This window comes from Parus major, chromosome 1 (genome assembly GCF_001522545.3).
Source record: "Parus major isolate Abel chromosome 1, Parus_major1.1, whole genome shotgun sequence".
Taxonomy (NCBI): domain Eukaryota; kingdom Metazoa; phylum Chordata; class Aves; order Passeriformes; family Paridae; genus Parus; species Parus major.
Window position 1 is genome coordinate 77,759,602 of NC_031768.1, and position 14,390 is coordinate 77,773,991.

Below are 14,390 nucleotides of genomic sequence, written 5' to 3' on the forward strand. Positions count from 1 at the left end.
GAACACTGCAATTGCCAGAGGAAGTCAGGAAACGAATCCAGACATGAATGACCATTCCAGTGCACTGCTGTGATTGCAGAGGTCACACACACATTTAAACCACAATGTTTGAAAGCTGGGACGAATGTAGGAAATGAATACTTAAAATTCTTCAGTTTAAAATGCTCTACAACAAAAGAAGTGTACAAGTAGTACAGTTCTACCTCTTCCAGCTTGGCTGAAGTCACTGCAACTTCAGGCACCCATCCTTGGCTACTGAACCTGCTTTTAGGTTCAAATGCCAACCTTGCTTTTAGGCAGCAATATCCCATATGAACAGCAGGGACTCAAACAGTATTCAGTGAGAATATCCAGTACTGTTAGCCTGTAGATAGCTTTCCTTATAGACAGCCCCTCATCCACAAATTTTACCCACCATTTAATATGCTTACTCTACACAGGTAATGTTACTTTAAAAATACATTTTCCTGAAAATTATGTTAGTCAGTATTTGAGATACAGAATGTGAGGCTGAACTGTAGCAGTTTCTTGCTACCCTGGAGCATCTAAAGTATTATGGAAGGTTGTCACAGTAGAAATTCAGAAACTAACAGCTGTTCTTACTATACTTGTAAACTCTGCAGAACAGCAGCAAATTTAGTATTTAGAGCATTTTAGATGATCAAAGGTATTAAGGCATTTATTAAAGAGATGCCCAAATTCACCAGGACACCAGGTTCACCAAGATGAACCAAGATTGCTTTGGCAATCAATTGAAAAGTTCTTAATCATTCACTAATGTCATCATTTCATTTTCAAAGATGCACTAACAAGTTTCAAGACTGTCTCTCTTAGATGTCTAATCAGTCCATTTTCCATTAAAATTAGGAATCCCTGTATATTCAACACCAAAACTGTCTCTCCAGGTCTCTAATATTTATTTTTTTTTCATCATTATTATTACTATTATTCTTTTTTAACCTAAACCTGGAAGTCTAGACAAGTGTTTTCATGCTGATATGCAGAGCTTGCCCTTCTGCAACACAGGAGATGTCCTCCTTTTCAGGACAGAAGTCCTGCAGCCATGAGATTGTAATAGCTCCAGAGTGATCTGATTACTTGGTAATGAAGAACTTCCTTGATGAAAAAGCTCTCGCTACGTGCAGACCTGTCAATTTAGGTTAAGAGCAATAAAGTGTAAAGACATGTTCAAGCTTAATAGACTCAACTTCTAATTATTAATAAGAGATTTGTTGCATCGGCAGGAGTCAGAACAGCCTCATCTAGTCAGATGCATGAAAACATGCATCAGGCTGTTGGCTGAACTGTTCACCAAGGAACAATCCCCCCACCCCTGTCTGTAATCACAGAGTGTCTGCTGGCACAGTAATACAGGACCTGGCATCACAGGGGTTACATTAGGCTCAGCCCTGTTGCAACATCAGGAGACTATTTTCAACTAGGGCTTTTGATTTTCGTCACTTGTCTTGGGTAACAGGTGAGCACTTGAAAGGAAAACCCTTTCTCTCACTTAGTTCAGTCACACACAAGCAAGCACTTCCAGGAACTGAAACAAGATGCTCTGTGCTGGCCAACAGCAATGTAAGAACAAGAACTGCTTTGGATACATGCTGAGCAGCAGCTTGCTGCTTTTTTTCCTGCAATTATTCTTCATAGTTGAGAATACAACAAAATAACAACTGTCACCATGGAAGTGTGATGTTCAATTCAAACACGTTTATGTGCAAGAAGTTCATATATATACATGTGGACAGACACTTCATAAGATATGAATATGAACCAGTTCACACAGACAAGTTGCAAAAAGACCCTTAGCACTTAAGTACCAAACAAAATGAAAGCTTTATCGAACACCATACTGTAAGTTTCAGGAGGGTTATAATTGCAACCAAAACTGTAAAAAATGTGACTTTTTAATTTTAAAAAACTAAAAAGAGCTGATATTTGGAAAGATATTATTATTTCCCTGGATGGGAATAATGGAGAATGCAGGAGAAAGATCCAGATGCACAAGTGTGGAGGTTTACTACAGGAGTTACCTCCTTCTATCCAGTCACTAAGCCACAAGTCACCCACAAACTCAAACTGTCAGAATTTGCAAGCCAAGTAAGACCCCTTCCTCTATATTCTTGGAAAACAAGAGGTCAAAAAACAAGCAAAGTAGCTGACATCACACAGGCCATCAGAGAGGAAAGACTTTTGCCACAGGCAATGACTTAGCAACACTCTCAAGTTCAACTACCAAGTAAACATATTTCTCAAAAATAAAGGTGTCACCCAGAATCATCATCAATGTACAAACAAATTCCAACTCAAGAATGCTTCAACTCAAGGACTACCAAATTTAATCTTATAAACAAAAAATACATTAATTACTCATCTATGTCACTCTGGACAGAGCAGTTTTCAAAGATACAGCTGAAAGGAACTTTTACAAAAAATCGTAAGTATTTTATATGCCACTGAAAAAGGTTTTATTACAAATACCAAAATGTATAGGTATTTATTTCTGTATAGGAAATAAATTTGATTTTGCTTTCTTGTACTGGCCCATAGCTCCCATTTCCCTTTGCTGCATTAGCAGTTATCATTGCACAGAGACGCTTCTAAGCCCTCAGAGAGAGGCTGACGCTTCACTAGCAAGGAGTTAGGGCAGCCATGAGGAGTTCCATTTTATACACAAAGTTACGCCCTTCCATTTTATTCCACTGCACTTCCTTGAATGGCCCCCGGAGATGATTCCACTTGCTGTCCTGAAGGACATCGCCCTTGGGGAGATCCTTGCACTGACTCCGTGGAAACTGAACCATGACTTTGCTGCCGCTTTCTGGACCGTTACGTACTGTGGCAAAAGGAGAAATTTCAATGAGCATTTTTTACACTGTGTGAATTCCTCATATTAAACATGCTTCCTTGTGTATTCTGTATTTTATTCCTACTCAATTCCAAACATGCTGAAAGCAAACAAGGGAAATTCCCTTCCTTTCTTTTTCTAGGCTTTTTCTCTGGATTTTGTCTTGTTTCCCACTTCTCTATGATTTTGTTGCTTTAGCACAGCATGTTTTTGCTTGGATCAAGACAGAGAAACTTTTAATAAACCCCAAAATGAACACCTTACAAATACATTTCTCTTTCCCCAATGATACCAGGAAGGGCAAAGACTTCATTGCTCATTCCTCCCTTGGATGTACTCCCTGATGTTCTGTTGAAAAATGTATTGTTTCTATTTATCTCAAATAGACAGGATCTACGTCACTAGGCAGTTACTTTTAATCACAAAATTCTGTGAGACTGGTGGAGGGGTGGTGCTGCTTTGTTGTCTTGGATGGGTGTGTTTTCATGTTGGGAAGTGGTATGTGTTGGCTTTTTAAATAAATAGAGAAGTACCACCTAGCTTTTGCCTTGAGCTAACCTTCTACAAAGAGATGACTATCAGGCTGATTGAACATAATTTGTCTTTCATAAATTAATGCCAACTACTCCCCATCACCACATTCTCCATAGTACGTTTGGAAAATTCTTCTGAGACTACTTTTTTCCTTCTCATCTTCTCAGTTGCAATGAGGCTGATCAGACTGTAATTCCCCACATTTTCCTTCTTGAATACAGGGTGTAACATCTGCCTTCTTCCAGTCCTCAGGAGCCCTTCCTGAGCCTGGTCTTTTAGAGATGATCACGACTGGCCTTGCAGTGACATCAATCAACTCCCTCAGCAGTCATCCACCTGGTCCCATGAACTGTGTATGTCTAAGTCTGTTCAAAGGTTCTCTAACCTGGTCTTCCACTATGGCTGCATCTTTGCTCAAAAATTTCCCATGGGTGTCACAGTCTGAAGAGCAGTCTTAAGACCAAAGTAAAGAAGGTACTGAATACCTTGGCCTCCTCCATGTCCTGTGCCACCACATACTCTCTGTTTAACAGCAGTCCCATTTTCCTAATCTTTCCTGTGCTGCTGACATACCTGTTGAAGCTCTTCTTGCTGCCCTATACATCCCCATTAGATTCCTATCCTATCCTTAGCTTTCCTATCGTATCCTTAGCTTTCCTATCCTTACCAATGCATGCTTAGTCTCTCTATATCCCTCCCAAGTCAACTACCTATAATCTCTTGAAGCTTCCTTCCTATATCATAAGTTCAGTCATGAGCTCCTTGTTCATACACACAAGTCTTCTGTCACCATTGCTTAACTTCCTGAATATTAGGAATGACCATTCTTGAGCCTGAAAGAGATGACCCTTGAAAACAATAATCAAACAGCACTCCTGGACCCCTCTTCTTTCCATCCCATAGGATTCTTTCAAAAGTATCCCTAAAGAGACGAAACTCTGTTCTCCCTAAGTTTGGACTTGTGATCCTGTTGTTTATCTTGTTCCCTTCTCTCAGGATCCTGATGGTTTCTGTAATCTCTTTTTTCTATGCTAATAATAATACATGCAATTAATTATATATATATTTCTATTATATAAACAAACATTTATATATATAGTATAATATTTATATATTTAAATAATGTATTCATATTATACATACTATAGAAAATATATATGTAATTTTCCATGGTAACTATAAGAAATATTTTCAAGCCTGTGTAAATTAAATCAGGTTATATTAAGTGGCTTCCTGGGCAAGGTGTTGATTTTATTTAGATATCAACTCCTTACACAAAAGATAGTATCTAGACTTTTAGAGCATAGTATCAATTGATAGTAAAATATTCTATGAACACTCTCAGAAAGATGTGACTTCTATTTGCAAGAGGAAACACTACCTGAAATAGCATAGTCTCCGTTTGGTGATGCTACAGTTATTGCTGATGCGTTGCCAATGCTCTCCACCGGCCCCAGACCAACATGATTACTGAAACTCAGCACATGCCATCCCATAACTTTTGCAAGCTGCTGAACTGCATGTACTTGGTGCTGTGACATCTGAAACATAACAAGAGGTTTGTTTTCTATTCAATATTAGCAGGCCACAGAAAGAATTGCTTATGGGGTTTAGCAAGCCTGTTTTCTGTACAATAGTTATTTATAAAAGTGACTTTAAGTTCTCTACTTTCAGGGGAACTTTTCTTTACGTAATGGTAGAGCTCTGTGTTATTTCAATTTAGACCAGTAACTTCACATTCAGAGAAGACCACTCTATTATGCAGTTAAATGAATTTTTCATAGGTACATGCACTTAGCCATTTTATTTAAGTATTGCTTTCAATTTAGGTTTCAAAAAATTATTTGTAAACAATCCTGTCTTTCAATAGGAACAAGACTTCTGCTGTAAATATAAAAAAATATGAGAAAATATTACTAGAGAATATTCAGGAAAAAAAAAGTTGAGGTTCTCAAATGCATTATTATCTCCATTAATGCTCAAGTGTAAGCACGGAGCTCTAACAACTTAGGAGCTTAAATGCTACTGTTTTCCTGTATCATGACTTAACCCTTGTTACAAGGACGTATCCAGCACTGTTCAGCAGTTCTCTGTGAACAAGTCTGACAACACTTGACCAAAAAGACATGACCTCAGCAGAATCTGTTTTGACTTGTTTCCTGTGTCATGGAGTTTTATATAACTGCAACAGGCCAACCACTGTTATTAAAGACCTGTATTTTGACTATTTATAATGCATAGTGGGGAGATTGTTACTTCTGAATAAAACCAGCAAGTTGTTCAAAGCAATTAAGAAAACAGAGTTCATTCAAGTATCAGCTGATTTAGTAACAACAGATGCTAAGTGAGCATTAAGAGACAATGTTGAAATGACAGTAATTGAGGGTTCATTAAGAACTTGGCAACAGTAAGTTTCATACATAGAATACCTTATTGTCTGCTAGGATTACCACTGACTTGCTTCTCCCCATAAAGAGCAGCATAAAGGAATGCATTTTAAATGGGAGGGAAAAATTATTATGACTACTGACCCTACTAAGAAATGGAAATGTATTTTAGTAACAGTTGCTAAAGACTCTCCACAAACATAGTGAAAATTCAGTCATCCAGCTTCCCTTCTTCACTATCTTAATTTGAACTTTTAAATATTTTCTACATAGATAAAACTAACATAGATTCTAATTTCTTCTGTTTCTCAAACATCACAAGAAAGGGAAGAATAACATACGTGAGTCTACCTGGGATAAAAGGAAATCCTGCAGTTCTTGCTCTTGATGGGACAATGTAATAACTCTTCCATCTCTATGCACAACTCTGATTTGTTCAACTCCAATGTTCAGCTGCAGTTGAATGGATCTTTGAAGACAAGATCCATATTTATTTAAAAAACATTAGAACACTTAAGAAAACAGGAAACTAAGAACACAGAATTCCACCCAGTTATTGAAAAAAATTCTTAAGACAGTACAAAGCCTGCAGAATGTGACACCAACTCTAAACATTCCAGCTTCATCAGTCAGCACAACAGCTTCCTCTATATGGCAGCTGACATTTCATGCTCTCAGACCTGGCCTACCATTTGTTCAGGTCAAGGAAGCCTCACCTGCCTGCCTGCCCCTGTGCCCAAGTTTCATCCCAGTTGTGCAGGGGAAAATGGTGTGTTCAATGCAACAGACAAGAGTTGGACAGTGCTTGTACTCTGGAACCAAGACTGAAAATACATCAATGACTGCAGGTTGCCCCACACTGTGGTCACAGCCAGAGAGCACTGCTCTGAATGGAAAAAAACACTGTTGATGCATTAATGAATTCATGGCTGGTCAGTCTGCAGGCATTTATTTCTGAACCATGAAATCTCATATTTCGGTAACAACTGAAATAATTATCGCATGAATTACGTGAGTTCCACATTTCAGTACATGTGCAACCAAGCTAGGACTGAGCACAGATTAGCTTTCCATGACCAGACTGAAGTTTAGAATCTAGCACATCAAATGATATTTTGAATTCAGTCATCTCTACAGAAAGTAAATCCCCTGCCATGTGTCCACTCTCATCTTAACTTTCTTCTTTGAAAGGAAACTGTACTTATTAAAGATGTACTAAGTAACTTCATTAAGGGGTAAAGTGGGTGAAGCTTTCTTAAGATGACCGTTCACCCCACAGTCAAGTCAGAAAAACAAACACACACAAGTAATGGACTCCTACTCATCTGTCTGAAGAGAATCTAAACCTTTAAAGTGCAATGTGAATACATGATGCCTTTGCTTCATGCTTCAACTGGAAGGACATGCATTCTCATACTTACTTGCATATCTGCTCATATCCTTGAGAAGTTATTAGAACTTTAACACTGGATTCATAAACATCATTGATATTGGACCAGTGAGCTTGAATCTGAGGATCCTCAATACGACTCGCCAGACTGTCAATGGTTCGAGCAGTTCTAGAAGATAAAGCCATATTCCACACACAATAATCCAGGCACTTTGTGCTGTTATCTTGCTTACAGGAAGCAAGGAGGTTACTAGATTTAACAGAAACATGTGGATCAAAATTCTATTTCAGCACTGTTCTGGTGTGAATAAACTACACTTGTTTATTCTATACATTTCTTATACATTCTCCAGCAGTATTGAAGTGGTATTACTCAGTACCAGCTACTGCACTGCAAAGAACACTAAAAAAGGATTTATACAGTTTGAGATAAGTAGGGACAATTATCAGCAGCTTATGTTGCCACTTCACAGAGATCTCAAAGAAATCTGGTATTTTTTCTTTTAACTAGCTGAGCCTTGTTTGCTTGTATTTTTTCATAATTTTTGGTTCTTAGTACTTACAAAAAAAAAGACTGTATTAACTATGAAGGAAACAGCAGCTAGTTTTAGGAACACTTAAAACAGATCAATTGTATTCTACATAATGGTACATGTTAATGTAACAAGAGTATCTTGTGACCCACCTTCGTCTCAAAAAGATATGCTTTGCTTGTTTTATAATCTTTTCCAGAAGGCCTTCATTCGACTGTAAAGAACTGATTTCATTTTTATCAAAAGCCTGGGGCCCTGCAAGTCTCATTCTCTTATGGCCAAAAGGTGCACTAGCTGGATGTGGCATCACTGTCGAGCTCAAGGTTTGCTTGTGACACTACAACAACCAACAGATGTTATAAAAGAAATGGACCAAATAACATATCTGCAAGATATACTATGTATACTACAGTATGTTGCTTCATATCAGGTGTTTTGAATGTACATACTTTCAAAAAGTGCAACTTCTTATCAACCTGACAGCACTCTAAAGACAGTTTTTCATACTCCCCCCCTTTACAGATGTCTTTCAAACCTTATAGAAAGTAATTTAAAAAAAAGTGTTAGCTAACAAAATTTTGGTAGGAGGGCAGTAGCTCCTATTAAGTCTTCTTTATATACGTCTATGGAGACAGAAAAAATGGTCACTTAAAAATAAAGGAAGCATTTTAGATGAAAAAAAAGTGAAGTACAAAAAGTTTTAGCAACCTGTCCAAAGGAAAGAAAGGAAATCCACAGGAAAGGTGGGCACTGAGCCAAAGCTTCCTGAATCCTCAATCAGTGTTTAAAATACTGGACTGTTGCACATGACTGCATGACTTTCAGAGCCATGCTTGAAGGAGGGGAACACTCTCTGGAACATGGCTTCAATTCTACTTAAAGATGCAAACCTCTGCTTCTTTCCTGAAGAGACACAACCTTAACCTTGTACCCCAAGTTATTCTGCTAAATCATACAAGAATCTAAAATGCTGAAGCAGAGAAGTGGACCTTAAAATAAACAAAGCTATTATGGCAATTGATTGTTCCTTTATGAGGGTACAGCCTGACCAGACGTTCACTGACAGTGCTAGATAAGCACTATTACACACAACAAAAAAAGGCAGAACGGATGAACTCTACTGGAAAAGCTTTGCATGGCTTTTCTGAAGTGAGCAGCCAGGTCTGAGGTTAAGTGAAGAACCAGCAGTGCATGAAAGCATTAACTGGAACTCCCAAACCACCCGCACCCATGGAAACCAAGCAGTAGGGTGCCTTCCACAAATGGATAGAGAAGGACTGGCCTCTAGTGGCACTCGGCTGTTATATCAGCACCACACACTAGGCAGAAGGCTGAACAAAGCCCAAAAAAATCTTCAGTGCTTCAGCCATAGATGCAGTACCTCTCTGATAAGTTGATGCAAATTATGTTCCAAAACATAGAGATGATCCTCTGGATTCTGTTTTTCAGAAGCAGCCTTTTGTGACTTTTTATCATTGGAAGAGTGACACAGAGAAATAGACAACTGCAAACCTGCACAGAGTAGATGGAAAAAAAATATTTTAAAAAGTCAGCATTGATGATTTTCAAGGTTGCTACTGAGAACTGCTTTTCTTCATGTTTTATACTCAGTATAAACTCAGTACTATATTTGTATATAATAATATTATTTTTATTATTAGTTATTATATTTATACTCCATAGTTTAACAACAGATATTCTCTGTATCAGAGAAAAATCAAAAGAATGATGGTAGAGAGCAAAGTACTAAAGGCACATAAAACTTGATATTCACTGAAGCATTGACAGGCCAACTGTGAACTCACCAGGTGCATTTCACATCAATTTCTATGACTTAATCCCACACAAAAAAAGAAGTTTCCAGGACCCCATTCCCCTCTCAAAGAAGGAGTGATTAACCATCATACACATTTAAAGCAATCCAGAAATACATTCTTTGCATGGTACAATCAATTGCATACTCCTTGTAAGAAGAGAGGATTCATCACCAACCCTGAGCCACATTTATGGTGTTTAATTATTCTCACTGAAGAGCATTTGCTTTTGTTCTTCTGAGGACCCATAAATTCAAGTCTTAAATTTCTTTTTGTATGCAATCCAGGAGCAATGACTTATGCAAAGCTCCAAACTGCCACATGCACATGGCATTACAGCTGACAGTTTTAAGTGCTGACAAAAAGCATAACCACAAAGGAAAACAGAGTACATTAGAAACCACTGTGCATTAGTTGAAAATCTGTTTTTCAAAACCTTTGAAAATCAAGGAATTTGTTTTTTCTTTTGTAAGGACTGAATATTTAAAAAGGTGACATCAATCACTATTTAAGCAAATAATTGTAGGTTAAGAGTCTTGAAAAGCTTCCTACCTGGGAAAGGCTGGGAGATTATCTGATTTTTCACTACAATGTGAGGAATCTGTGATTTAATTTGAACAGCTTCTCGTGACAGCTGGGCAAAAATTTCTTTACATAGAAGAACATTCTGTGCAGTCTCCAACTTTGTCTGCCAATGTGCAGAACCTGAAAAGTATAAATCAATATCTGCAGGAGGGAAGAGCAAAGAGAAGCCACCTTTTTGTTCAGATGCCAGATACTCTGCAGTAGCCAGGTGTGATCACTAAGATAAAGAAGTCAGTACCTTATACCCAAATTGAATATTATCAGAATTTTATCTCAGTTAAGCAGTGTATTACACTCTTCCATGCCTTTTGCAAACTCTCCTTATGAACTTCTGCTCCTTCAGTTGTAAGTTACTTTCAATGATACTTCTGGTTTTACTAAATTAACTCTATGATGAACTACCCAATAATGTTCAGTGCATGTATATGCTTTCACAAGGTTTATAGGCCCAAAATTCTTGGGAGATTCTGGAGTGAGTAAGCACACAAGCTGTATAATGTACCCTCAATACCATACAAAACACCTCATAGCACAGCATGTCTATGTTCAGGAAAGCACCAGCATCTATATCACAGACAACTGTGAAATAAAATCCTGCCAGTTTATTTCTACCTTTAAAGTGTAAAGGATGGCCTTTCAATCCAAAAGTTTAAATACTAGCACGTATTAAATGAATCAATGTACTTACTATCTGCCAGGTGAGCTGTTGGTACATACCACACAGACCACCAGCAGTTTTAGATCCAGATAAAACATATGAGCAATAGACATAAATGATTAATGATAAACTCTGCACTTCGGGCAGAGTTAAAAGTAAACAATCATTACCTCAACTGAATTAATGGGATGTAACTGACTGAAACACAACACCTTGGTTTGATTTCAGTTATGGGCTCAAACTTTTAATGTCTAATAAAAGGGGTTCCAGAATACTGAAAATACAACCCTAATACTTTTGTTTCAGAACTGAATAAACACATAGGAAAAACTGAAGAGGCATGCTTTACAAAGCCCAAGCAGCAGCCAAACAGAAAATTTTGGTTTATACAAGGGAGGTCTTATTCACTCTTCTTTCCAGCTGTATGCTGAAATTTTCAAACAAGCATCATATGCAAACTTATTCCTTGAGAACACATTCATAAAACATATAAGCTATACCTGGTTTTGATTTTGGCAAGGGTCTTTTAAAGAGATTGACTGTCCCAAGGTCACCAATGTCTGGTGCTTGTTTTTGAATAGAAACCTAGGAAAGAGAGAACAGTATTTAATGTTTGTTCTTTGTTTGCAAGCATGCAAATCTGAAACAAAACTCCACTAGGATATTAAGGTTTCTCTGACAAACCTTGATGTATGCTGATCCCTCTAAATCACTTGGAATTTGAACATCCAAAGGGCAGTAATCCTCAGGTATCTTTTTATCCAGGTCAATGTCAGTGTTCTTTATCACCTCAAATGTGCCATGATGAAGAAAAAGGGAGCCTGAGTAAAGAAGAACAAAGACATACACATTAAATATTAAGTGCGAATATTTTGCAAATATCTCTGTTTTGGAAGAATATGTAATTTTGAGTCTCCAAATCTTCAGAGCTGTACTTGACTCAAATTTCTTAATGATGTCTTAAAAAAACCCCAGGTAAATTAGAAAGCAGATAGACACATCTGTACTAGTTTACACCTTTTTCATCCAGGGCACAGTTCACCTAGTTCAGGGAAAATCAGCTAAAAATAATACATAACCTGGGGTACATATAAAGCCTTTTCATGAACAAATCTAAGTTTGTCTGTCCTCTCCCTCACCAGTGGAGTCCTGTTCTGATGCCTGCTTTGTACCTATATCCTAAGTTCTGTGTGATTCTATATTCACTTAGTCACTCCATAATGGCCCCTAGAACCCTGGGCTGGTCACCCCCTTTAACTGTAACCCATGAATTAAGGCATATTCTCAGCATCACTTCTCAACTGTAGGAATAATAGCGATAATGATCTATCTTCAACGTCACTCTTTAGTCACATGGTTTAGTTTTACCTGGTGTGAATTCTGGGGAGCAGGGAGTTAGACATCAAAAGCTTTTTGGATGCCTTCTAATTTGAGATATTCTAGGATTTTCTGATCTTTGATTAAAAAAAAATGTAACCAACTCTTCACTTTTTTAATGCTTTACACACTAAATGTAGATAAAAGCCAAGGATTTACAAAATCTGCCTGTCAACTAATCAACTACATTGCAATGCAGTATTGTTTCTGCGAACAAATCCTTAGTAAAATACTACAAAGTGAGCCTTTAAAATCACTTTCTGGATTGAAGATGGCAAGATATTTTCCCTGACACTAAAACAAGAGTTCTCCCCTTATAAACCTGTCTCATAAATATAAAAAATTCACACTGCAATTTTTATTATGAGATATTCCATCTCTTTTTCCAGTTACAAAAAGACAATTTCATAAAATATCCATTCTTGTGAAAAAGATCCTACTGTTTACCTGCACTTCTGTAGCTCAGATCTCCAAGAATTTTATCTCCCACTTTTCTCAGCTTCCAGTGTTGTCTCAGTCTTAACAGTTCAGAGTTGAAGTCTCTTTGTCGCTTATTTTCCTGATTTTCAGCAACTGATTTGGATAATCTTTCTGCACCTTTCAACAGGATCTGAGCTGCTCCAGCTAATGACTTCTTTTTTGAAATCAACTGTAGAAACTGAGGATTCTAGTACCAACAACAACGAGATCACTTTAATTCACAAAGTATTACTATTATTATTATTACTACTATTACTATTATTTTTTATTACTGTAAACTAACTGATTGTGATTGATAAATTGGTTTTGCCAGATATCCAGTAACTTATTCAGGATTACTTTCATGTACCAGCATTATTCAACTGCAAGTAGCATTTTGACTTAGAGCTTCAGCAAAGAGGCTTCTGAAATTTGCCTCAAGTTCCATTCCCAGCCTTACTCTGATGCTCAAAGCACTGCACTAGCACATCAAAAGGAACATTTTGATAAATTTTGTACTGATCACACATAAAAAACCAAACATTGGAATAAAATCTTTAGCATCAAGCCACACAAAGTGCTCAACTAGGTACAACATACTTGTTTTGGAGGAAGGGGATCTTGCCCAACTGGATCTAGAGTCATGAACTTTTTATCCTTCACAATGCTAAGAACGTCGTACAACACACACATCTCAGTCAAAGCACTTCTTAAGTTGTTCCTCACTGAATCCCAAGGCCAGAGGGATGGCTGAAACTTTACCAATCCTAAAAATAAAACAAAGGACGGAAAAACAAAGGACTTTAAAAAGGTACGGCGTAAGACTCATATTTAAACCACACAGAGATAATAACGGCACGAAATACAATATTATATCTGCTGTGGTCCTTTCCCACTACAATTTACTGAGGCTCGGTCACGAATATTCTGACCTGCCCACCATGGGAACCCCTGGGGGAAGGCAGGCCCGGCCCAACCACCCGCGGAGCTGCAGGCCGGCACGGCCACGGCTCACGGGCCTCCACCAGCTGCATCCCGGCGGGGGAGCTCGGGCTGGCGGCCCTTCTCACCTTCCTCATCCTCCGTGTCGCCCGGCTCGGCCCAGGCGCGGCCCGCCGAGCCCGGCTCGTCCTCCTCGGAGCCGGAGCCCTGGCTGAAGTCGATGCGCTGCGCCAGGCGCGCCAGGTTCTGGGACATGGAGAGCGGCTGGAGGTAGGTCTCGCTGCCATCCAGCCCCACCTCCTGCACCTGCTTCTCGCACGCCGACTCGATGCTGATGCGCACGGCCCGCACGCCCGCCATCTTGCAGCGACCCCCGCCCGCACTCGGCAGGGGGCGGGCCGGCGCCGGCGGGCCAGGCAGGGGGCGGGGCCAGAGCCGGACGGGCTCGGCCGTTTCCGGAGGCGCTCGTGAGGGAGTGAGACCAGTGCCGGGCGGGCTCGGCCATTTCCGGAGAGAACTCGGAAGGGGGCGGGGTTAGCGCCAAGCGGGCTCGGGTGCCTCCATAGGCGCTTGCCAGGGGGCGGGGCCGGCGCGGTGAGGGGACGGGGCCGAGCGCAGAAGCTTGGAACTGCTGCCTTTTTCTTCTACGACCTTATTTTTTGCCAAAAGTTGGTTTTGTCAGGAAAATTAATTTACAAACACTAGAGGTTTATGTCCAAAAAGGAGACAGAGGAGTCCTTTTTCTTTATTCGAATAAAGGGAGAGGCCATGGGGCATTCCCCTGGGGTCTCTCAAATTTTTGGAGGGCGCAGCCTCCTTTTATCTTAATTCCCGGCCGCTTGTCCCTTCTCTCTTTC

The 14,390-nt window shown here is 39.2% G+C and overlaps 1 protein-coding gene across 5 annotated transcripts; it reads right to left on the reverse strand.

Moving 5' to 3' along the window:
• Positions 1 to 1,696: 1,696 nt before the first annotated feature.
• On the reverse strand, positions 1,697 to 13,957 carry MED17 (mediator complex subunit 17). 5 transcript variants are annotated; one of them, XM_033516110.1, is made up of 12 exons: positions 13,662 to 13,954; positions 13,192 to 13,358; positions 12,580 to 12,799; positions 11,440 to 11,576; positions 11,256 to 11,340; positions 10,065 to 10,238; positions 9,080 to 9,210; positions 7,851 to 8,035; positions 7,197 to 7,415; positions 6,127 to 6,244; positions 4,770 to 4,929; positions 1,697 to 2,842 (listed from the first exon to the last, which is right to left on the reverse strand). In XM_033516110.1, exons 1-12 carry the CDS (start codon positions 13,891 to 13,893, stop codon positions 2,637 to 2,639), a joined length of 2,034 nt encoding a protein of 677 aa, XP_033372001.1. In that variant the 5' UTR covers positions 13,894 to 13,954; the 3' UTR covers positions 1,697 to 2,636. The 5 variants fall into 5 exon arrangements, 4 of the variants coding, with proteins under 4 accessions (XP_033372001.1, XP_033372003.1, XP_015484616.1 ...); XM_033516112.1 differs by having other exon boundaries at positions 10,065 to 10,217; positions 13,662 to 13,953; XM_015629130.3 differs by having other exon boundaries at positions 7,197 to 7,334; positions 10,065 to 10,217; positions 13,662 to 13,952.
• Positions 13,958 to 14,390: the final 433 nt, after the last annotated feature.

Excerpts from the sequence above, each read along its gene's own strand:
- MED17 (XM_033516110.1), bottom strand. The coding sequence starts at position 13,893 with ATGGCGGGCGTGCGGGCCGTGCGCATCAGCATCGAGTCGGCGTGCGAG. Across the intron at positions 13,359-13,661 it reads CGACACGGAGGATGAGGAAG|GATTGGTAAAGTTTCAGCCA; the intron begins GTGAGAAGGGCC and ends TTTTATTTTTAG. Across the intron at positions 8,036-9,079 it reads TGCATCAACTTATCAGAGAG|TGTCACAAGCAAACCTTGAG; the intron begins GTACTGCATCTA and ends TGGTTGTTGTAG.